Source organism: Tachysurus fulvidraco, chromosome 14 (genome assembly GCF_022655615.1).
Source record: "Tachysurus fulvidraco isolate hzauxx_2018 chromosome 14, HZAU_PFXX_2.0, whole genome shotgun sequence".
Taxonomy (NCBI): domain Eukaryota; kingdom Metazoa; phylum Chordata; class Actinopteri; order Siluriformes; family Bagridae; genus Tachysurus; species Tachysurus fulvidraco.
The window spans coordinates 21,834,270-21,859,354 of NC_062531.1; the positions used below are offsets into that span (position 1 = coordinate 21,834,270).

The 25,085-nt window shown below is 38.7% G+C and overlaps 1 protein-coding gene across 6 annotated transcripts in view; it reads left to right on the forward strand.

Moving 5' to 3' along the window:
• Positions 1-4,261: 4,261 nt before the first annotated feature.
• pcsk5b (proprotein convertase subtilisin/kexin type 5b) overlaps positions 4,262-25,085 on the forward strand; it is a 37,707-nt gene continuing 16,883 nt past the window's right edge. The window contains exons 1-21 of one of the 6 annotated variants that reach the window (XM_027166989.2): positions 4,280-4,855; positions 8,705-8,809; positions 9,062-9,205; positions 9,713-9,856; positions 10,094-10,170; positions 12,491-12,579; positions 12,854-13,026; positions 13,859-14,071; positions 15,438-15,538; positions 16,013-16,116; positions 16,662-16,779; positions 16,932-17,120; positions 17,303-17,439; positions 17,616-17,738; positions 17,859-17,961; positions 18,987-19,180; positions 19,400-19,484; positions 20,396-20,499; positions 20,831-20,969; positions 21,077-21,192; positions 21,886-23,008. In XM_027166989.2, the coding sequence (XP_027022790.1) occupies positions 4,679-4,855; positions 8,705-8,809; positions 9,062-9,205; positions 9,713-9,856; positions 10,094-10,170; positions 12,491-12,579; positions 12,854-13,026; positions 13,859-14,071; positions 15,438-15,538; positions 16,013-16,116; positions 16,662-16,779; positions 16,932-17,120; positions 17,303-17,439; positions 17,616-17,738; positions 17,859-17,961; positions 18,987-19,180; positions 19,400-19,484; positions 20,396-20,499; positions 20,831-20,969; positions 21,077-21,192; positions 21,886-21,992 (2,742 nt within the window). In that variant the 5' untranslated portion in view covers positions 4,280-4,678 and the 3' untranslated portion in view covers positions 21,993-23,008. Of the gene's footprint in view, positions 4,856-8,704; positions 8,810-9,061; positions 9,206-9,712; positions 9,857-10,093; positions 10,171-12,490; positions 12,580-12,853; positions 13,027-13,858; positions 14,072-15,437; positions 15,539-16,012; positions 16,117-16,661; positions 16,780-16,931; positions 17,121-17,302; positions 17,440-17,615; positions 17,739-17,837; positions 17,962-18,986; positions 19,181-19,399; positions 19,485-20,395; positions 20,500-20,830; positions 20,970-21,076; positions 21,193-21,704; positions 21,823-21,876; positions 23,009-25,085 lie in introns of those variants that run through there. The other 5 variants (XM_047823174.1, XM_047823175.1, XM_027166988.2 and 2 more) reach the window with 5 other exon arrangements.

Here is a 25,085-nt window from a genome sequence, read left to right on the forward strand (position 1 = left end):
ATTGTTAGTTTGAATCCCAGATCCATCAAGCTGCCACTGCTGGGCCCCTGAACAAGGCCCTTAACCCTCAATTGCTCAGGTGTATAAAAATCTAAGTTGCTCTGGATAACATATGCAGTTAATTTATGCTGGGATGCAGGATTTTTTTAAATAAAATATTTACATAAAATACTATACTTACATAGATGTATTCAAATGAAGCACAGCTAATTCTGTATCAATGACAAAATATTTAAAGATGAGATGAGTAATGCTAGCAACCAATGATATGTTTTAGCTTAAAGATATATATATATAGGTGAGGTATAATTTTATAGTAACCATTAATTTTTATTTGGAGAAGATTACTATACATACCCTATATAACTATATATACCCCATATATACCCCACAATTACTATATGGCAAGTAAACAGCACTGAATGCTGAATCTCTTCAGGAAATGTTTAACAAGGCTGAAGACACTTCTACCAGCTCCACAGAGAACAATCAAAATGTCTGTGGCAGACCTCATGTTTTCCTGGACTGTTTAAATTGTGGCCATGAATATGTTATGATATTTTATGATCAAAAACAATCTTTCTCAAAATATTGTTTCAAATATGATATTTTTGGAGGATGACAACACATCCTTTTCAGCTTTAGCTGTGAATTTTTAAGAAAAAGGTGAATATTAATGATAACACTGACCCTTCTTTACAACTGGACCTTGAAGTACTATTCATGTAGGCTGTTCGGGACAAACATTCTGGCTGTAAACAGGCCTTTAACCATTTATTGACGTATTGGGTTGTTATGTTTCTGTGATCTTTGCACCCATATTCACTGTTCCACTGCGTCCACACACAGTCCCAGCTGTGCTTCAGAAACTGTCCCTTAACAAATGGATCCAAATCTTACTAACATTGTCATGGCTTTGGTGTAACGTCATGTGTGCCTGTCATTATATTAGTCAGTTCTCATTAAGCCAGGATAGTTTAGTACTAAACAATGAAATAAATAGGTCAAATAATTGTATTTGTTCACACACACCAAGCCATTTCATAATATTTAAAAAGTCTATAAGGTTAATACTAAATATATCCCAGACACATTCTAAACTTTATAACTATCTACCATTATAACTGAATAACCAGAAGAGAACAGATTCTCAACAAATTTTAAATGACAATATGTTAATAGTTCTATAGTTACCGAATAAATCACTGCCTATCGACGAGCCATTTTATGTTATCATTTTATTCCTAACCCTAAAGGCAAGAATAACATAAAAAAAAACTAAAACGAGGTTGTAAGCAATAAAAAACTGTCAAACTATTTTGGGGGCCACCTTTTGTGTCGCGGCTTGTTGGATATTCCACCTGCTAGGATCAGAGAACTTTGTGGTACAGTGAGGGGCCACAGAGCCTCTATTGTGTCTACACCAGCTTGTTTTCCTGCTGTTCATCCCGCTTGCACATACAGGTCAATGAGAGCAGACTGTGCTGCATGTCTAAATAAAGCTACACACTAATTGAGCAAAAAGGGGCCTCCCTTTTAAAGGATTTTCCCTGAGTATTTTTGGAGGCCAGATTCTCCATGTCCAAGTAAAATCCAGAGGAGCTTATTATTTGTTCTATACTGTGTATTTAAAAATTATCTACTGGATTTTATTGTTTTTTTTTTGGGGGGGGGGCACCCCACTTCATTGCTTCTTTTAATTCAGCTTAAAATCACAGACGTGGCGTAGAGCGTCAGTAGGAATGTGCGGTGGAATGTTTGAGGGGCTGCGCGGGGGTGAGTTGTCACTGTTAGCCTGTCCTCGGATACTATAGACAAAAGGGAGACACTTGAGGGGAGTGGGGGGAGTTTGGCTCTTGAGGTAAAGGGCTGTCACGCAGGATTTGCTACCCCTAACTCCCCCACCCCCCACTCTTGTTTCCCCCACTCTTGCAAATCGCTGTTTTCAGTGGGACTGTTTGCTTCCTGCGTGAGTTGGATAGTTGATTTTGCTTCACAGTTTTCACCTGTGTATGCATTTCACTGGACTTTTAATGCTTTAAGTCACTATCACACTTTCACATGGAATGGCATCCCTTTAATGACGTCTTACAGTCAAATCCGTGTGTTGTCTGCGGAAACTAGGCAACTGTTAACAAAACAAGTAATCAATCAAACAGAAATATTTTCTAATGATGCCCAAGGCTACTAAAGAATTATACCCAGCTGCCATTTTAGGTAAACGTTGTGTATATATATATATATATATATATATATATATATATATATATATATATATATATATATATATATATATATATATACACACACACACACTTTTGATCCTTTTAATAAACCTATTAAACCTATTTAATAAAAGTAAACCTATCATCTAGGTTCAATGAATGTAGGGTCATTTGTGGTTTGGTACAATTTGTCAAGCTAGCATGACCTTGTCTGTCAATAGAAAAAGTTCAGCCTAAGCCCTATGATTACCAGATGCTCTTGTTGAGGTGGAGCAATCGAAATCCAAAAGTGACATGGTAGTGTCTATATTTAATTAATGGTTTTGTTTTTACTGTATCGATTATCTCCCAATGTGGCCATTGCCAATTCCTACTGGCTAGTGAACAACAGCTACCAACCTGGGAGGGCAAGGGCCAACACTTGTGTGGCTTTGTAAGTGCATCTATTCATGCGACATCACAGGGCACCCTAACCCTGACCCTTAGAGAGGAATGCTCTCACAGGTGAATTCAACTGAATAGTGATAGCGATAGTGAATGATGCCTTCCAACCCAGTGAACAGATTACGCACATCAATGGATATCCCAGGTTTTTTTTTGTTTTTGTTTTTGTTTTTGTTTTTTGGGGGGGGGGGGGTCCTGTTTTAGCCTTTTTTAAATTTTTATAAGACTTGCATTACTGGTTGGTAATTAGCAGTACATTCATAAGCTATAGCTTATTTATTTTGTTTTTCAATGCAACAAGGCCTGCTGTTGGCTGGATGTTTTTGGTTGGTGGACTGTTTTTAACCCACCAGTGAAATTCATTCATCTTCAGTGGTCACTTTATCCTATAATGTTTGAGGACGATCCAGAGCCTATTCCAGTAACACTCAAAACAAGGAAGAAGAATTCACCTCAGATGAGACACTAATTCCGTTACAAGGCACCATTGATACACTCATTCACACACTGACACAAATCCATGGGCAATTTAGTGTAGTCAAGCTGCGTGTTTTTGGACAGTGGAAGGAACTTTTCGAACTTGAAGGAAACACATAATTAATTAGAACCCCTCAAAGACCTGAGCTCAGGTTTGAGCCCTGGACCACTTAAGGTGGCACTGGCACCTATTTTGTCTTTGTTTTTTCCGCAGTATTATATTAAGGTGTATACAAATCTTGACAATACTGCTTTATACCAGCACAAGATCTACTTTTATGGTACTATCACATTAGTGTCACTGCTTTGGTTCCTGTGCTGAAAATAATACTTGCTTAGTGATTATCCCATTTCACTGTAATTGAATACCTACAAAGAGCACCTATAAGGTAGGGTTACCTGATCAAAAGGCCAGTGGGGATAGATAAAATGCCGGTGTAATTTACAGACACCTCAGGGTATGTGGCAACAGTGGTAATCTTAAGCAACTGGTTAATCCTGGTCAAGGTCATGGTGGATCAGTATCCCGGAAACACCCTGGAGAGGACATCAGTCCAGCACAGGGCACCATACAGACACACAGACACACACAGAGTCAAGGACGGCGTAGGATGCCGCACACCTGACTTTTAATTAATCGTAAATGCAGGTGCAACAACAACAACAACAATTTATTGTAAACAGCATACTATCCCTATTAACAATAATAAAAAAATGGCTATCATTTAGATGTGACTTCACAGCTCATGATTCAAAAGTCCAGCACAGACTCTATAAAATATTCCAACTGTTTTTTTTTTGTTTTTTTGGAAATTTTTTGGAGGAAACTGGAGCTCCCAGAGGAAACCCACACCAACACAATGACAACACGTGCAGAAACTCAACACAAAAAAAAAAATCACCTGGATCTTAATTCAGAAAACACACAAACACACACACACACATCAGGTCTAAAGCGGCTAAAAAAAACAAAAGTGTGTCCGATGCAGTTGTAGAAATTTGCATCCTTATTCTGATGGACGATACCGGGTGTGTGTCTAAGACCCTGCGGACGCTCCTTAAAGCCCGCGGGCGCGTTTCCCTTAAGCTACTCCACGGAGTGTCGCTAGTTATATGAGGGAGGCGCTATAAGCCCGACCTCCACTTTACCAAAAAAACGGAGGGGGGGCACAGAGAACTAACGGCACCGTCTTCTTGAAAGCATCAAAATTTGACCGAAGCTGCGCAAAACACACTTGGCTCACCGTCGGAGTCCAGAGCACCGCCGCGTTCAGCTAAACGGTCGATGCGCTGTGAGGCTGAACATCACAAACACACACACACACACACACACACACACACACACACACACACACACACACACACACACACGAACGAACCGAGGATTCCGAGCTCCTCGACTCTCGCTCTCTTTTGGAGTATATGTGGAGGTCAAGCGCGCACTTCTATGAGAATCTGTGCTTTGCGGCAAGACCAAGTTTGGCTGTTTTCCTGAGCGGGAGTCGAGATAAGAGCGAACGCGGGGAATAAACATGGTCGTGGACGGGGCTTTGCGGCGCTTGGGCTCGCTGTGCGTCCTCGCGCTGTGCTTCGGCTTCGCGTGTCCGCGAGCTCGCGTCTACACCAACCACTGGGCGGTTCGCATAGCCGGCGGGACCGATGTGGCTGATCAGATAGCAAGCAGATACGGTTACTCGAACCTGGGCCAGGTAAAGACTTCACATAAACCTTTACATTCTTTTTTTTTCCTTCCCCGGAGCCCGTCATTATTTCCCTGGTGTTTGGTAGCGTCTTTTCCGTTCGCGTCAGAGTTGCCACTTGGAGTTAACTTCGGATACGAAAGATGGAAAAACTAGGTGTTTCTTTAAAAGGCTCCGATCCAAAAGTTTCTCCTAGTTTCACACATTTCTACACCATCCGTCTATGTGTGTGCTTAGGTTATTAGGTCTGTTACAACTTTTAACTTGAACGTTTTCCTTCGTTCTGCGTTTTAAAACTCTCTTCTTTTTTTTTGTCACCTCAAAGAGAGCAAACGCTTCCTGTCTATTGATCTCTGGACCAACAGGTGCTGAAGTAGTCAATAAAACTACTGAACTCAAATGCTGTTTATGTCAGTGGTTTGACATGTAAATGTGGTTAAGGTGTTGGGCTACCAACCAGAAGGTTGTGAGTTCGAATCCCAGGTCTACCAAGCTGCCACTCTTGGGCCCCTGTGCAAGGCCCTCAATAATCAATAATAATCAATAATATATATAATAATTAGATAATGTAAGTCACTCTGGATAAAAGTGTCTGCCAAATGCTGTAAATGTTAATGAAATGTAAACGCCTATAGAAGCTAGGAAAAAACTCATCTGAATGAATTTAGCAAACCATATGTGCATATTACTGCCAGACTACAATGTTTTAGTGTGATGTAATAGGGAAATATAGGGGGGTTACTGAGGCACTGTAGAAAAACCTAAGATTGTGATATCGATCTCGGCTATCTCGGTAAAACTCCCCCTTTTTTCCCTTTCTTTATTTAATTATTTTTATCTATCTATCTATTTATTTATTTATTTATTTATTTTGCTCAACTGAAAACACAGCTGATAGGAAAAAAAGAAGGTAAGCATAGTTAGTCGTGTTTGAAATTTGCTGTCTCACAAATTACTACGTGTTAAGTCCCACGTTAACGAAGCTTGCTGTTATTGTCTACTGTATGTGTCTGTGCTGCATTCATTCATAAAGCTTTTAAAAAAAAAATCCAGAGATTCTTTGGAACCTCTAACATTTTCTTTTTTTTTAATTTGATATGTCTGTATATAGCAGAAATATGGCAAAGTACAAGGCTGTAAAGATTGTGATGCATAAACTTGAAGGAACTGCAAGCCATCTCTTATGTACAGTAGACAACTTTTTTCCATCAGTGTTAACAACTCCAATCACTTTTTTATCAGATGCTGCAGGTCTTCTGCCTAACCATGACTTAAGAATTACTAATATTTAATGGATATTTAGACATTTTAATTACATAGTCAATGTTTGATTGTTCATCCTAACGTTTTAAATCAGGGACATAAACCAATGCGTATACTTTGGGTAACATATTAGAATTAATGTGTGTTCATTAAAGATGACGGAATTAACAAGGAATTAAAATGAACAAAGCTGACCGCTTGGTCCTATTTCCGTTAGTAGTCATTAAGACAATCGGTCTTATTAGTGTAGCATATGTGTATCTTATCAAGTCTTTAAAAGGGTTCATCTGATTTGTTCATTTTAATTACCTGAGTTCATTTTGGTGTTTGTGCACATTTCACAAATCTTCCTTATAAGACCCAGGTGAAATTGTGGAAAAATGTGAACTACATTGCATCTAAACCTGCAGCAATTCCTGACAGTTTTCTGTGGTGAGATACACTCATTCCTGTCTCACATCCTACCCCTCTCTTATAAGCGTCTGTGTGATTTCTAGTTGCCCCATCTCGTGGCTTGCAGGCCCCCCCCCCCCCCCCCAAAAAAAATTGTGGAAAACACATATTGTGTGTATATGGATACATGCATTTAGTCATTTAGGAGGACCAAAGAGGACCAAATGTCCTCACAATGACAGGACAGTGTCCTCAGGCACCCTGTCTAAAAAATTGCTTTGTTTTAATTTTTTTTTCAAGATTGAAAGTTATGTTTACTTTTAATCATAGCTTTACTTAATTACAGAAATAATCAGCAAAGGAAGATCCTCACAAAATTGTGGTTTTCTCAACAAGTAACCACCAAGTGGTCCAGTCTCTGTTTATATAGGGGGTTATTAATTGATGACAGATGATCAACAGGTGATCCATGTCCTCGAACTCTGAGATCAAAAGTTGGTCTTTTTGTAGAAACCTTGCAAACAACCACACTGTCACATTAATGTCATCAGGACACCAATGCAAGGTGAACTTATTGCCAACGCATGTGGTTCTTTTGACTCTTTGCTGATTACTACAACATGCAGTTTGCTGTCTTGCATGGGCTCATCGGGGCTCCAGTAGAAAAGGAGATCTTCTATTGGGGTCTGTGACAAATGTCAGTCCCTAGTAATATGCCAAGGTATTTCAAACACTGGAGCAGTATTGGATAGCAGTAAATTGTAGGTAATTTCAGGACCACATGTTAGACTCTGAATTTGGTGTAATGGGGGCAAGTACAGTAGACCAGTACACCCTGACCTAGTGGACCATGCTCCACCACGAAGAACCACAGTCGATTTGACCTTGGCTTGAAACAAATAACGGTCATGTTTTCAGGCTTCTTAGCTCAGTTAATCTGTCATTTTTCTGTCTGTGTTGATCACAATTAGCAGGGTATTTAGCCTATGGCATTTGAGCCATTTCAATTCCAAAGTATGGTCTAAATCTGTCGGGTGTGCTGTGTCTGCATGATCACTATATCTGCATAGGGAGGCAGTTCAGCTTTAGATAAACTTTAAGTTAGTTACATAGCCTGCAAGACTTTGGGTGGTAGTTGATATGGAAATTGAAAAATTGGTATTGTTTGGTAGAGATCGGGCTAAGGTAGAAGGCTAGCTATGAGCAACATCTCAACATCTCAACATGCTATAGCAGCACACATTCACAAGCCTGCTAGGCAATGAGGTGTGGGAAGAGGGGTAATGGCAGTGCAGTAATCCGGGAGGCCCCATTCAGCAGAGATGCGGGGAAATGGAGGGAGGCCCAACTCTGGCCCCTATATGTGTTAGAGGAGTCCAGCTATGGCGTGCTGTAGTTAGGGAGAATCACTCAACCATGTTAATGGAAAATATTCACAGGCCTGCAAATTGCAGGCAATAGGAAAAAACAGACTGTTGAGGGTATACACACTGAGACTGAGCTGAGGGGAATTAGCTTTGAACTGTACTGTTGCTTAGTATGGAAGATTGATGTATACGCAAGCTTAGAGGAACAAAATTAAGCTTATACCCATATTGCTCAAAATGGTTTAAAAAATGCACTCACTGCAGCTGTAAATAGATGACTGGAGTCTCCATTTGTTATGCAGGTAACACCAAGGTGCACTCCAGGGCCCGCATCCCTATGAGGCATGAAGAAGAAATGATGGCCAAACGACAATGGATTGTTAATCATACTGCCATGCAGTAGTGGATGTGCTTCATACCAATGGAAATTTAGTAGGAGTTTAAAAAGTGTAATGAGCCTTATTGTTAGCTGGTGCTAAAATAAGGTACACTTTCTCCTGGGGACTCCTACCCTCATTACACTTGGTCCTGAATAAAAGCTTAAAAATTAGTTGATCTCTTGGATCAGGTTTGTCAGCAGTAGGGAAAACTCGGAGTCTCTGGGACTGGTACTCACAAGCCGTGCTTTAGAGTAACTTCAAAAAGTTGATGTACATATTTAACGTTGAGCAAAATCTGCTACTGATGTTACATCCACTCTATCTCACTGTTTTTAAATCTGTTCAAGTTTGGATGCATTTAGATCAGTATGGATGAGTTTCATCCTTTTTTTTATGGTATTTTCTTTGTCCGTATTGCTAAAGATCTCACTCTCAGGCTTGTGTTATTCTTCTAGATCGGCGACCTGAAGGACTACTACCATTTCTTCCACAGCCGGACGATAAAAAGGTCGACGCTCTCCAGCCGTGGCGCACACAGCTTTATCTCCATGGAACCAAAGGTCAGGCCATCACCATGGTGACGAACACACCTGGGTGTATACTGTGTGCTATAAGAATGTTTTGTCGTATACATACATAGATTTATGTTGGTAATGTGATCATGTAAATCTGATATTAAAGTGGCTCCTTAAAATATTTAGTACACACACACACAAACAGCATCTTTAGTGATCTTACACTAAAATTTGCAACCAGGTCTGATTCTAACAAATGATCTGAATCGGGGAGGTAATGAACGTGTTCTCTGCTAGGTGGAATGGATTCAGCAGCAAGTGATAAAGAGAAGGGTAAAGCGAGATTATAAACCCTTGTACCCAGGGTCAGTCAAGACCAGCGCAGCCCAGTCTGACTCCATCTACTTCAACGATGCTAAATGGAGTAGCATGTGGTACATAGTGAGTATAACACACCACAGTGACTGTTTTGAGAAGCTCTGTTTCACTGAATAACTGTTGACTAAAATGATCTTGTTGAATTATTGTTTTTCGTGTATATCTGATAATCACACTGAACAATAATCCAGAAGCTGTACTCTTCTGTTTTCTGTCAATGGTTAATGTAAATCAGATAACATAAATACTTTGACCTGGACTCCACCATTCGTCAGGATTCCTGGGAGTTGTACTTTGAGAGCAAATAAACTTGACTTGTGAAAGGTGGTCCGTTCTAAACACAGGCCAAAAGAACGTGTTTATCTACTTATGCTTGAGCAATTAAGGTAGCACTGATTCTCAAAATCTCAGGGTTCTTCTTAACACATGGTCTTCTTCTACTTATAGTACATTCAAGACCGAATGTGTCGCGTAAAAAAATCCACGTGGTGTCAGTTTGCACATCTGTATGTAATCTGCATCTTTAGGTGATATAACCTTAACTTGTTTCTTTGTTTTGTGTGTTGGCAGCACTGTAATGACAATATACACAACTGCCAGTCAGACATGAACATTGTTGGTGCCTGGAAGAGGGGATATACTGGGAAAGATGTAGTGGTCACTATATTGGATGATGGTATTGAGCGGAACCACCCAGACCTCATACAAAACTATGTGAGTGGTTCATGTTTAGGTTGAGCTACACAATGTGTTGAGTAAATTATTTTGTGCTAGTTCAGTATTACAATGCAAACTTAAGATTTAAAAACATTTTTGAAAAATTGATCTTACACCACCTTAAACAAAGAAAGCTTGTCCAAGTTTCCCATTCCAATCGTCTTGGCCAACATCTTTGTTTCAAATTTACAACCAGTAAGCCTTAGTCTCTTTCTCTCTGGACTTCTTGTACAGGATAACCAGGCCAGTTATGATGTAAATGGAAATGACTTGGACCCCATGCCCAGATACGATGCCAGCAATGAAAACAAGTAAGAGCAGCACTGGGCAAATGGAAATGCAGACCACTACTTGAGCTAATTCACCTGTGATAAGAGTGTTTATAGAGCAATTCTGTGGTATGTGTGTGTATGTGTACAAAAGTGAGAAGGGTGTGTGTGTGTGTGTGTGTGTGAGATTGGGGGGTTAATGAAATTGATGCTCCTCTTGTGTGTGTCTGTGTGTTAGTCTGTGGCTTCCACTGCCAGCGTGTGTGAGCCGGTGCCAGATGGCATCGCAGCATTTTTGTGAGGTTGGGCCAAAAAGCTTGGCCTGGGTTTACTCCTCAGCACCAACATTGTTCTGTGGGAGCTTCAATACACGGTTCTTAAACTATCCATGAAACTATTATCCTGCACCTGATTTTATTATTCTTTCTATTTCAACTTTCATACAGTAAAATATTGGGATTTTATTTCTCATTTAGTTCAGAAACATTGCTTCCCTGGACACTTTTTTTTAAAAAGTTCATTCACTCTTCTGTGACACACGATGCTTTGACTACACAGATCTGTCTTTTCTTATTCCTTAAACCATTAGAAGCTGCAATACAACTATTCAGAAGTAATTCCATTGCCTGAGGAGATTTTAAGGAGAGCATATGAACCTATTCCGCTTGATCTGAGGAAGTGTGTGGTTGGAAGAAGCTTTTCATGGCATGTGTAGACATGTCCTATAGAATATTGTCTGCTTAGGAGTTTGCTTTTGTGACGGATGTCTGCTTAGTATAAAGGAGCACTTCATTCAGAACCGCTAATACGGCGCTCGGAGAATGAAACTCATTTGTGTTCTGTTTGATCCTATAAATGTTTAACTGATTCATTTCCATTTGTTTCTGGAAACGAGTATTGTTTATTTCTTAAACTCGTGAATCCGATCCACGATCCATGATCCAATCCGATCCGCCTATTGTGGCTTAATGTATAAGAACTATGATTCAGTGTTTGTGTGTGCACCGAAGCACAATGGCTACAACCTCAACTGCTTAGAAATATATACATCAGACAAACGTACCTTTGTCACTTCATTTAACTTTTACTTTAGTTTAATCCATACAGCCAGAGATAGTTATTCCATTTTATGTGCTTCATCTACTAGTGTATTATGTTGTAAATTTGATGTAAATTTAGCTGAATTACGGTGTTTGCACAAGTGATGTACGCCAGTGGCTTTTATATACAATTTATGCATGTATTTTAAGAGTTATATGTTTAAGCAAGTTTAATTTATTCCTTTGCATTCAAGTCGCTTAATATTATATTAATATTGCAGCAGATGTGTAAGGACTGAACTGTGGTAAAACTACATAGTTTCACAATGTAGTTATAACGTCTGGTAAAATGTGCTAAGTAGATGTACTAATGTACAAATTATTATTATACTGATGAAACTGTAATAATAGAGATAAGAACCATGAGTCTTGGTCTAAGAAATGTGTTTTAGGGGCTGTGTTTATGGCCTCCGGAAGGTAATGTCCAGGTTGTTCTGCGTAGGCTGAACAGGATGACATGTGTGTGTGTGTGTGTGTGTGTGTGTGTGTGTGTGTGTTTCTGCTTTTCTCATTGACTTGTATTCCTCTGGCAGATGTGAGTGTACACAGAGTCCAGTACTGTAGTGCAGAATAAAGCACATATGAGGAAAAGACTTTGGATTCTGGCCTTTATATTTAGTTATGTCTCTGTACTGTTTAGTCAAAAAGTCAATGTAGAGTAATGATTATAGATCTCTGTCTAATGAGCTTTTTGACACTATGAACTGATCATTGCTCCGGTGAATGAACACTGACTTGGCCTGTTGTATGATGGCATTGTAGATATATTTTTTTTTAATAATCATCCCTGTAAATGGCTCAGAATTGAGACCCTGGTTACCATGGCAGCACAAGTTTTTCTGAGCAGCTGTTCTCTGCTGGAGGTGCCACAATGGAATGCATTCTCTTTCTGACCTTGACTTCATAAGATTTTTCTTGGTGTGTTTTTTTTTTTTTTTTTTTCCTGGTGAGTTGTCGTATTTGATTTTAGTGGGCTTGGTTTGGGTCAGCCTTCCCGTTAAGAATGCCTCCATGTGTCATCTGCATACAGATTCTGGGGAACTCTAGAATGTTTTCCCTCAATCGCTCAAATATTTAGCCACTGTGTTTGCGCCGACTTGGCTCGAAAGGAGCATGTTTAGTTTCAGCACAGCTGTTGCCTCACTAACCCTGTAGCTTCTCTCTCTTTCCTATCAGAATGTGTTGCAGTGGTTCGTAGTTTGCATATGTTCTCTGACCTCTGTCTGTGTGTATACCCTGATATACCCTCATGTCCTCTTCAGGCATGGCACACGGTGTGCTGGGGAAGTGGCAGCATCTGCCAACAACTCTCACTGCACTGTGGGCATTGCCTACAACGCCAAGATTGGGGGTGAGTGCTCTATATTTGTGTCACCTATTTTCTTGCACTTTGCTTGCTTTCTGTATCTTAATACTCTCTTGGTCTCTACTTACACTCATAACCACTAATTTGTCACGGTGTGGCCTTACACAGTCTCAGTCCTACATCGTTCACTTTCAGGTGTTAATTTACATGCATTTATTGCTTATTCAATAAGCACAAAGATAATGTCCTGGCAAAACTTACCCACTTGTCCCCACACATTTCAACACTTTCTTTTTATGTGCATGTTTGTCTCTTTCAGGTGTGCGCATGTTGGACGGAGATGTGACAGACATGGTGGAGGCAAGGTCACTAAGTTTGCAGCCACAGCACATTGACATATACAGTGCTAGCTGGGGACCAGATGATGATGGCAAAACCGTAGACGGGCCTGCAGCACTTGCCAGACAGGCCTTCGAGAATGGCATCCGACAGGTAAAAAGATTATAGGGGGAAACATGTCCCAATGTCTTTTTTTTAGGCATCAATCTAACCGTGATTGATTTATTTGGTTCCTTAAAAGTCAATATATATTTAAAATAATGTATGATGTAAGCAAATACTTGTGTGTGTGTGTGTGTGTGTGTGTGTGTGTGTGTGTGTGTGTGTGTGTATAGCATAACTTGTTTAAAGATATGAAGTGCTACTTTGTTTAATTTTGATGCTGTGTGCAGCCATGTTGATTTAAGGTCACTCTGTAAACCGGGAATTAAATGGTAGTTCAGTAAAATGCCACAAGTTGGAGTTGAGGGGCATTTTCTTTTCCTTTTGCGGTTTGGTCAAAATATAGAATATTACTCAAACTGCAGGTTAGGTCGTATTTTTTCTTGGTGAAGGTATTGAGATGAAACCACCTGGTGGACAGGATGCATCCCGTGAGCCAAAGTTTACTCGTGTACTTTATGAAGTCTGAGTCATAGTTTGGTGTGCCAGTAATTAGTCTGAGTCCTGTGACCAATGGTTTGTTTGATGTGGTTCAGGTATGCTTTTTGTGTGTACCTTATACTGGCAACCCAGCCTGTATTCTTTTTAGAGAGAATATGTGCCCTGAAGCAGCATCATTGGCCCTCATTGAGTCATCTAAGTGTTCTCTTAATTCTAGACAGAGTCAGTTATTTTCATCTGGGTTAAAGATTTAGTAAACGAGGAGCTACCAAATGTATCCTGTGATTGCAGTCTATCAAATTAAGCCTTGGTTTAGATATGTCAGAAATATGTATTCTATAACGATGATAAAGACAATTATTATTTTATGGTTCCTTCATAGGGCAGGAAAGGCCGCGGTTCCATTTTTGTGTGGGCGTCAGGTAACGGCGGGCGGAGCCGAGATCACTGCTCATGTGATGGCTACACCAACAGCATTTACACCATCTCCATAAGCAGCACAGCAGAGAGTGGTCGCAAGCCCTGGTACCTGGAAGAATGTGCCTCTACTCTCACCACTACATATAGCAGTGGTGAAAACTACGACCGCAAGATTGTAAGTGCTAAATAAGTGTGATTTGTTGGAAGAAAGGGAGTAGCAAAATTGTGAAAGAAATATGCACCAAATATGCATCAAACTGGGTCACTATTCACTCCATATGGTTGTTTTCAAACAGAATCAAATTGATTTCACATGAATCTTATATCTACCACAACTAACAGAGCTGTCAGAGGGGGGTAACAGGGAAGAAATAGCAATCGTTCACAGGATAGTTATAAGGCTCACGTCTGGGGTGGAGTATCAAAAATTATCTGCAGCTTTGAAGGACCTAAAGAACAAAGTGGCTTCTATAATTTGGAAAGGGAATTAGTTCTGAGCCAATGATACTCTGTCTAGATCAGGAACCCAGCCTCAACTATGATTGATAAGGGCTTTAGTTAGTGAGGTGATCAGAATCTATTCAATTGGAACGCCAGAAGTCAGATGGAAGAATGGCAGCCATTTCTGCAGACCTGCACCAGTCAGGCCTTTATGGTAGAGCGGCCGAGTTGTCCTTGAGAAAAATTCAACTTATTTGACTTGGCTAAATAGTATCTAAATCAAAAGATTCTACTGTCTGATGCATCACCTGGCCATTTCCATTATTACAGTAACGGCACTATCTTTCTGAAAGGATGTTTTAGCAGCAGGATTGAGAGGAAAACATGCATAAAATGTTCAAAACAATCTGGGAGAGGCTTCAAGACAAGTCTATAAGTGTCATTGAGAGGCTTACTCAGAATCCAGACGTGAAAATAGCTGGACATCAACGCTTTCCATACAGCTTGAAAGTTTCTGCAGGCATGAATGAGAAAAGATCTCCAAATCCATGTGGCATCCTAGCCAGTTCCCCTCCCCCACAAATTTAATATAGTTAAAATAAATTAATCCAAGAACTTTTATTATTATTTTTGAAATCAAAGTAACACTTTCTCTGAATCCAGCAGTGCTTCTCCCAGTGGAAATAATACCAAACTCCCAATTTTGGCACCAGGCTCAGTAAGCTACAGTAAGCATTTTTCCATATATCTCAGAGAGAGAGAGAGAGAGAGAGAGAAGGGGGGGGGGGTTTCAACTATTTTATGGGTTCAGAACATGATGCTATGTTGTCACCGTGTGAGGTGGTTAATTTGTTGGTCAGTAGGTCATTGTTAAATTGTCTACCTGTGAAACACTACAGTTATTACACACACACACTCACACACACACACATGCAATGGGACTATGCTGAGATGGTCTTGGAGAGGCAGGGTTATTAAATTCCACACTAAGGAATAAAAACCTGTTACCTCTTGCACAGAAACACTTCGTACTAATATATTTTACAGCGCCATGAAATACTTGCCAAAAACATTAATGCCGTTCTCTCCCTGTCTTTTAGATCACTACAGATCTAAGGCAGCGCTGCACAGACAGTCACACTGGAACATCAGCATCAGCTCCAATGGCTGCTGGGATCATTGCACTTGCCTTAGAGGCAAAGTAGGAATTCTCTTGAATCAATTACAAATCATTCCACTAAATCACACCTCCTTTCTACTGTAGTGGGGGTATTTGCAATGTTAGTTTTCATTTTGCTTTATAGATGAAGAAACCTGACGTGCATTTCCTGCACGCGTGTCCGAGGCTGCCAGTTTTAAAACATTTGGCCGACATTTAAAAGATCATCATCAGTTATATTCTACTTGTACATTTCTTTTATACTTGTTCCGTGTAAACACAGCTTGGTTTTATAAAGCACACAAGTATCTTTACCGTATTTGATCCCACCATGCATTGTGCCTTAGGGTCTAAGGAAATCAAAACTGAACATGATTTTATGCTAATTTAAAGCTGCATGAAAAAATGTATTGTGATTTGTAAAATAGATGTGCTAAATTAAGACAAACTTAAAAAAATATATATTTTAATAAATATATAATAAAAAAATTTCTAAGAATTTTATTTCCCTTATAGCCCTCTCCTGACATGGAGGGATGTACAGCACATCATAGTGAAAACGTCACGCGCTGGCCATCTCAGTGCTCCTGACTGGAAAACCAATGCAGCAGGATACAATGGTACTGGCTTTTAAATTCTTTATAAACCCTATCCATTTATAGTGCCTTACTCACCTGCTTTGCATAATAAAACTTCAAGGCCAAAATTCAGTTGGAGCTGTATCCTCACTGCTGTCAACATAATGCATTGCTTTTTAAAGTCTGGAAAGAACTCCTTCAAAATCTTTCTACTCAAAGGTGACTTAGTGTGATGTGTTATGGCTTCATCACTGAAAAATGTTTTTCTCCAGATACTTCCTGGCTGTTGTAACTGATTATGACCGTAACTCCAAATATGATGTGAAAATCTTACTCTGATAAGGACAAAAACCTCACGGCTGGCGTAATACCAAGTTTATAGACATAGGCCAATTGCTTAAGTGCAATATATCAAGACTGTCATATCTTAACACTGACTTTTGTTTTCATATATAACTAATTTTAATATCATTGCACAACATGTAGCATGGCATTCGTTTATTTACAAACCCTTTAATCAAGACCTTATTGTTGCGGTTTATGCACTTACCTTTGTTTGAAGCTGCATGTGCTACATATACTTACAGTAAGTCACCTATATGGTTTTGGGCTCATGGATGCTGAGGCCATGGTCAAAGAAGCTGAGAGATGGAAACAAGTACCCACACAGCATATATGTGTGGAAAACGCAGACAGGCAAATAAGGTAGTTTTATTACCACATTGTTACATGGTTCATCAACATGACTTGTATGCTCTACGTTTTTTCTTTTCCTCTTGTTTCATTTTATGTCTACAATGCTCCGTTTTTGTTTCCATTGTAAAGCAAAGGTTCTATTTGAATTTTTCCATCTAAAGGACAATTCGCCCAGAGCATGTTGTTCGCTCTGTTTACAAGGCAACGGGCTGTACAGATAATGCGAATCATCATGTCATTTATTTGGAACATGTGGTTGTACGCATCACTATAACCCATCCACGGCGGGGAGACCTATCAATTAATTTGACTTCACCATCAGGGACAAAGTCGCAGCTCCTTGCAAACAGGTAAAATGGCACGGAAAAGACCATACAATTAAAAATTTCAATATTTCGAAGTCATCACTGGGCTGTCTATAAACAGTGGATGAAGGATTTTTTTTGGCCACTTCTATATCAATGTGACTTTCTGCCAAATTAAAAGGGAAATAATAGCCTTCTCTGGTGGTTCACTGTTGTGTATCCTGCAGACTCTTTGACCACTCAATGGAGGGCTTTAAGAACTGGGAGTTCATGACTACTCACTGTTGGGGAGAGAAAGCTGCTGGAGACTGGATCCTCGAGATCTATGACTCACCTTCACAAGTCCGGAGTCAGAAAGCCCCGGGTAGTCACACTCAAACCATTTCTTTTTAACTGGAACACATTTCATCTGAATGTTTTCCATATAGACCCGATTTATTTATTTATTTTTTAATCGGCAGAAAGAATGCACAACATTACCCATTTATTTTTTTATTAATCTGCTTGAACCACTTCCACCACCCATTTAACTCCCAACAGGTAAACTAAAGGAGTGGTCTTTGGTGCTTTATGGTACGTCAGTGCACCCATATTCTTCCCGCAGTGACAAGACTCGCTCTGCGCCGGAGTCTCCAGAGGATGAGTATATTGAGGAGTATGCAGGTAAGTCATTCTAGGTCTAACTCGTATCAGAAAGGTTGCCAGAGTTTTTAAGTTATGCATTCTGCCCACTCAGAGCAGAGTCCCATTCTTTGATTATAGAAATCTGTCATCTCTTGTAAGGCCCCTGTGACCCAGAGTGCAACGAAAATGGCTGCGAAGGTCCGGGGCCCCATCAGTGCAACAATTGCCTGCACTACTTCCTCAAGTTTAAAAACAACACCAGGTACACCACGTGTATGTGTGCATGGACATTGATACTATAAAGTATTTAAAAAAATGTTTTGAACACAAAAATAGTCTCAAAACTATCAAAATGAGTGATCAGTGTGCTCTTAAAAAAAGTGGAGGCTTATAGCACTTTTTTCTTAGAACAGCATGGCTCTGCAACTATTAAGAAAACACCACTGATCTGATGTTAAAACGTCATGTTTTTCTCATATGTTAGGCAGTAAACACACACAACAAGTTTATTTTTAATGGTGGTATGCAACCCAATGTCATGCCAGTGCCTTTGTGAATATAGCCAGCAAATAAGCCAACGTTCACCTTATGTAAGCTCGTATACAAAAGTGCAAAACCTACCCAATGAATTAAAAATGAAACTAAACAAAGAGCATCTAAAGCTAAAACTCAGAATCTTTCTAGTATTTATGGGAGCACTGGGCAATGTTATTTAGCTCCAGAGATTTTAGGTAGATGGACTATAGAGATAAAAATCTAAACACAAAATGTTTAAAACCGATCTATGGTTGTATATCTCTAAGAAAAAAGCCAAGAAACATTTAAAAAGAACTACATTAGCCTACAGTCTACCTAGCCTAGGTAGACTACATGGTACCTAGTCAAGAAAAATAACTGAATTTAGCATGGGTATTTGCATACAACATGGTTTACTCGTTAAGAAAATATATGAAAAGAATAATTAACGAACAGGAAAAAAACAAAATAGTACTTGTTGACAAACAACCATGTATCAGCACGTCCCTACTAACATCTCCCACTCACTAGATTGTATAAGTTAGTGGTAGATATTCTGTTTTCTTTAAAAAAAAAAAAAAATGTAAGTGGGCGCACACAAAGCTATACTTCAGACACACATCTGCAGCCAATGACTTTCTCAGGCTTAGAGGTTTGACTTTGTGTCTTATGGAAAGCTTTTCCTTATGACTGTAAGCTGTTGAGTTGTCTGTCTCAGCTGGCTATTACTTACTTTGCTTCTCTTTCCAATCCTACCTCTTTTTTCCTCAGGATGTGTGTGCCGGAATGTCCGCCTGGCTTTTTCCGGGATGATAAGAGGCGCTGTAAGAAATGTTCCCCTCTATGTGAATCCTGCATTGGTAGTCGCAGCGATCAGTGTACCTCTTGCCGGCAAGGTTTTTACCTCAGAGAAGGAGCCAGTACATGCATCTATGCATGCCCTGAGGGCTACTATCTGGACCTTGGTAAGTTACCATTTCCTTTCGATTTCCTTGCTTAATAAGTGTAGAACCACCAAAGATTTGTCAATAGAATATCATGCTCTGTCTTCCAATTAACATATACCTTTTCCTTCCTCTTCAAACCTCAGACTCACAGTTCTACAACACGCCAACATCTGATGAGGTTTAAGCATGAAATAATTACACTGTATATGTGGTTTGACTCCTCGGTTTTTCCTACAGATGCCAGTATGTGCCGTAAATGCAGCGAGAACTGCAAGAAATGTACTTCAGCAAATATTTGCACAGAATGTAAGCCAGGGCTCAGGTAATTCCTCTTCATTCTGCCCAATGCATATAACAAAGCTTCTGCACTAACTAATCGTTCCTACCAATTAAAACTGGGGGAACTGCTTGTCTTGAAATGCAGCACAATTCTCAACCCCACTGAGGTTCATGGCTCAACATCATTAGCATATTGTGTAACTATAGGTCTTAGCATGGTTTAAAAGCCCACAGAAAACTCGCCAGATAGAAACATCCTGGCCCAATATTGGGAAGCTGGTGAAAACTCCACTAATGCATGCAATCCAGCATTTGACATTCAAATGTTGAAACGCATTACTTGGGGAGTATTTCAGTATTTTCTATATGTGCCCAGCACTAGCAGTAGGTAAGGAGCGGTGAAAGGTGGAAAAAGTGAGGGAAAGCGTAACAGGTTATTGAACACAGAGCCTCCCTAATGTACAGCAGCTGTGCTCTGTGAACAATTTTGAAATATGTTTGAGGAGTGATTTCTCTGAATCTGCTGAAAAGGTTTTTCACCCACACATTTGGACTTTAAGCCTTGCTTTGTTTAACTTTTCAGACTTGTTTAGACTACTGCAAGTCTAAAGGATGGGTGATGAGCCTGAAACGTAGTATATACGCATTTTTCCGCCAGTACTTCCTCATGAAATTCAATACAATTTGAAAGCATATGGTAATAGAGAAAGCCACATTAACTAAAGTTCTTAATGCCCACAAGAAATTATAGACTGCGGTTTGCTGAAGCCGTGAATGGCTTTATTATATACTAATAATTATAGAAATTGATCTTTAAAATATTTCAGAAGTGATCTGATTGTATTTTGTATAATGTTAGATTGATTTTGCTGCTTGAATGCTTGAGTTTTTAATAAATATTTCTTTCTTAATATCTGACTTAATAATAATAAAAAAATAAATGTATCTTTATAGTCTACAAGGGAATAGGTGTCAGCTGACATGTGAAGCTGGCACATACTACAATGGGCACAAACGAGTGTGTGAGCAGTGCCATCCTGCTTGTGCTACATGTGCAGGTACTTGGAACTTTCCCCCTGCAATTAATGAATATTTTCCATGTTCTGCCATTTTAATACATTGCGTGTTCCTATTAAAATACATTCAGTTTTTGGAAACTGTTGGGTTTTTTAGGTTTGCAATCTATCCAAAGCCTTGTTTAGCAAGCCTGCTATAATTAGTTGAGTTTCTGCTTCAGGAGAAACATTTTTGCCAGCTATGAAACGGAAACAAATTTAAGAAATGGCATTTTTATTTTGATCTTGTTTATTTTTATTTTTTTATTTGAGGTGGTTAAAGGTGGAATATAATTAATTTCTGATTGATGGTGTAAGGATATATCTTATTCAGGTACTGGCATGGAGGCCTGCACAAAATGTGCAGAGGGATACTATCTTGAGGAGTGGCGCTGTGTTCCCAGTTGCAATGCAGGATACTACATGGCAGAGAAAACTGCAGAAAATGGAGAGGTCCAGAAATCTTGCCGCAAGTCAGTAGTTCACCAAGCTTAACTTGGCACACAGTAGGGGGATTAAGCAATTAAATGTGTTGCCATTACTGCAAAGTTTGAACTCTTTGTTTTGGTTCCTCCATCAGGTGTGATCATACATGTTACACATGCACAGGTCCGGGAGATAGGAACTGCAGTGCCTGTGTGAACGGCTACAACCTAGAAAATGGTGTGTGTATCGTCAGCACTATCTGCAAAGATGGTGAGTACTAGCATTGTACTATTCTCTCACATTTTATCTCCAGACTTTGGCGTAGACTCCTCCTCCTCCTCCTCCTTTGTTTAAATGTATTCCCACTTTCATTAGGTTTTGCTGCTGTGTAATGTTAATCACATTCATAAGTCCTAAAATGCTTATATAATAATAATATCAATAAATATCTTAACAGTCTGATTTACTGATTTTTTTTTTTTATTATTTAAAAATGCATTATAAGTAAATATACTTTTCCCCAAATAATCTGATCTAAACTGATCAAGGTTCCTGAAGAAATGAATTGTAAAGGGATTTTTTTTTATTTTTTACAGTGAACAAATTAGTGATTATACGTCTATAAATATATTATAAAATTAACAACAGAAATTATAAAACCAAGTGAAATCACTGTAAAAAACAAAACAAAAAACCCCTAGATATTTTGCTATGATTGATGATCAGTTTCTTAATGTTTTTTCTCCTTCTTCTCCTTATGATCTTTTTTCCCACACCTTTTGATGGATTCCAAATCAAACATGGATGCCCTCTTACTTCAACCCATCTACTGGATTTAAAACCTGTTTCCTGCTTCCTGTCATGATCACCTGATCTGCATCACTTCCTGTCCACTGCCCAATCGTCTGCTGCACTTTGTTTCTTACTTCTCTCCTCTTCCTGCTCTGTGGAAAGCAAATGAAGAATCATGGGCTGAGGGAAGTTTCTGTGTATTGGTGAAAAAGAACAATCTGTGCCAGAGGAAGGTTCTGCAACAGCTTTGCTGTAGAACATGTTCTCTAACTGGCTGAAGGAACCATAACGGCCTGACTTGCCGTTGATTTTCAGCTAATTTATATTTCCAACCAAGAAACCTCTATAATGGGACAATGCTGAGAGGTTTCTCGGTGCCAGAACTACAACAAACCTACCTTTATCTGTGTGTGTGGTTTTGGAAGAACCTGTCAGGGTGTTACGTCTGGGATCAATAATAAACAACAAATCATATGGTTCAGTATTTTGTGACCAAAGCATGGATGCCAAAATTTTGTAACCCCTCTTTTTTATTTATTTTATTTGGGTCCATAGATAAAATCAGAGAGGCACACTGACTGAATAAGTGATGTTTCTTTGTTTTGTCCTCTAACAGTATGATGAAAGATGACTAAAGCCCAGTTTGTGCATTTTATAAATAAATTTGAAACCATCACTGAAGCTGTTTATTGTTTTTTAGCTTCAGCTACACATCTATGAGCAAAGAAAATATTTTGACTTAACAGTCGAGAATATTCTACCATTTTTAGCCAATTTTTTAAAGTTTGGTTCAGGAAAGACTAGACAATAGGTTTAATATTGCATTTCAGTATTGGAATTACAAACACCATTTCACTTTAGAGGATTGCTGGCTCAGGCTCTCTTAAGCGTGTGTGTGTGTGTGTGTGTGCATGGCGTTCATACTTTACCTGGACTTGACATATGCATGTAGTAATATTTTTATTTTAATAGCCGAGACTGTTTACAACATCTTTTGAGACCCATGTTCTTTATAGCTGGTGGTAAATAAGTTAGCCATCAACTGGTCTTTTTCCCCCGTTTTGCCACTACTGGGTCACTTTAATGTCTTCAGAATAACCAATCAATGCACATATACTCATATTTCCAATCATTTTTCAAACCACTTTAGCAGAGCACAATACATTTTTAATTAAAATGAAAACAGTTTAAAATTAGTTTTCAGTAGCACGACATATCCAGGTAGTCCACAATCCAGGTTGTGATGGATGGCTTGAAAAAAAAAATAGTAAATTTGGGAATGGCCATGCATAAACTAATGGCATCTACCATGGTGTCTAATGGTCTTATGTGGGCTCTGTGTACAACACTGATCTGTCTGCAGTACAATTTCATTTTTTTGTTGTGAATCAGTTCTTTCTTTTAAAAATGACTTTTAAACTAGTCATTTTTTTTGTCTGTGGACAGAATTGCATTCAATTGTCATTCCAGCATAGCTCATTATTCAGACTAGGTTTTAAGAAATAGCTTAAGGGTACAATGCATAATCAGTTCTTTTATATATATATATATATATCTATCTATATTTTTTTTTATGAAAGATGTTTATGGCAAAATAACCAGTGCTAATTATAAGGAATTATTACAGATTTGTGGTATTATAGAAAGCACAGATTTAGAACCCATGGCAAACTTTATGCTGGATCCACTGGGGTAAACTGGATCCAACTATATTCCTTGCTACAAAAGAAGCCTTGGGAGTGAGGAACTCTTATTCTCAATGGTCTGAATTTACAGAGAAAATGTTTACTAATTGTACTAGGCAAAATAGAGTAGAGTATTTCATTTTTGTAAGGTATATGAGCAATTTACTTGTGCTTAGAAGATTTCTGTCTTATTTATGAATAATTGATTTGATTCATTTTATGCCATGTGGTTTGAGATGATGTAACCTTTTATTTATAAAAAAAAAAAAGATTGAAAACAGTCCAATTTTTGTGGGATTTTCTGGGAAATCATGTATTTGTGTTTGCATTCATGTCACAAGAAAATGGTATAGCCATAAAGGTTTCTACAAATACAGTACATGCAACAATACATAACTTATATATAGGAATATATAAATTAGTTTGTGTATAAATGTTATTTTGTTCTGACAATGATTTTTTTTTTAAATGTACATATGTATTTTGATCACTTTTAAACTAAAAATGCCTTTGAGCCCAATTTCTTTTGTTGTAATTGGAAAGGACTTGGGGTGGGTGGGTGGGTGGGTTTATTTTTTAAATAAATTTTTATAATTCTAGTCTGTTATAATTTCAGTCAGCCTCAACAATATACAGATAAGGATTTGTTGTAGTAAGAGCCTTATATAGAGACTTGGATGGGACATTTGACTGATCTTTTAGTTAATTAACTTGAAAATAAAACTAAGACACCCCTGGTAGTGCAAATTAAATGATTTATGCTTTGCTCCTTACAAAGTATAATCAAATCGGTTTCCATTATGCTGACTGCTATCGGTAATATTAGTAGTGAGAATGTTGACTAGGGGAAACTGATTGAGCGTGAATGCATTGGTCCTCTTGTTTCCTCACAAAAGGTTTTCTTTGTTTTGAAGGGAACAATTCATGGCTTGAGCAAGAGAAGCCCTAGTTATTTGTGTTGGGGGCAAAACAAAGCCTTCTATATAATAACAATGGATTCAAAAAAAGATAGAATATATGCACTACCACATGTCTTGAACTGTTCCATTTCCTTCCAAATTGAAAATGTTTGTTGTACTCTCCAGCCATAGGTAGGTTTTGCATTGTAAACTCATTTTGTATTCAAAGTAGGTTATAGCGTAGTTAAAATTGATAAATTTTTGAGGCCAATTAATTTAGGTTCTTATGATTGAACACTAAAGTGCTTTGTATTTTAACTGGAAACCAAAAACAATCAAATCAACTGCGCATTTATGTAACATTTTGAAATTTACTGTTTGAAATTCATAATCCCATTAGCTTCATCAGCTACCTTTTTTGTTATACTAACTGTGCCATAGGTCTTTCCTTTTTACTCCTGGAAATGTATGTGTACAATCCTCTCAGAATCTATTGGAATTACAAGACCAATTCACTCGTTTATGCAGTCTTCAGTCTGTTCAGGAGGTGACCTGCTGATCTGTTGGGTTAAGGTCTGGTGATTGACAGCCCCAAACCTCAAGGTAGAGCTTTATCTTGGGTCCAGAACATTTGGGGGCCATGTCTACAGTTTTTTGGCCTTCTGACTCTTACTGCTAATGATTGATTTGCATCTTGTGGTGTGGTATGGCCTAAAAATGTTCCAAAATCTCAACCCCAAATGTCTTCAGTATTAAACAAATACAAATGAATTGGTTTTGCTCTTCC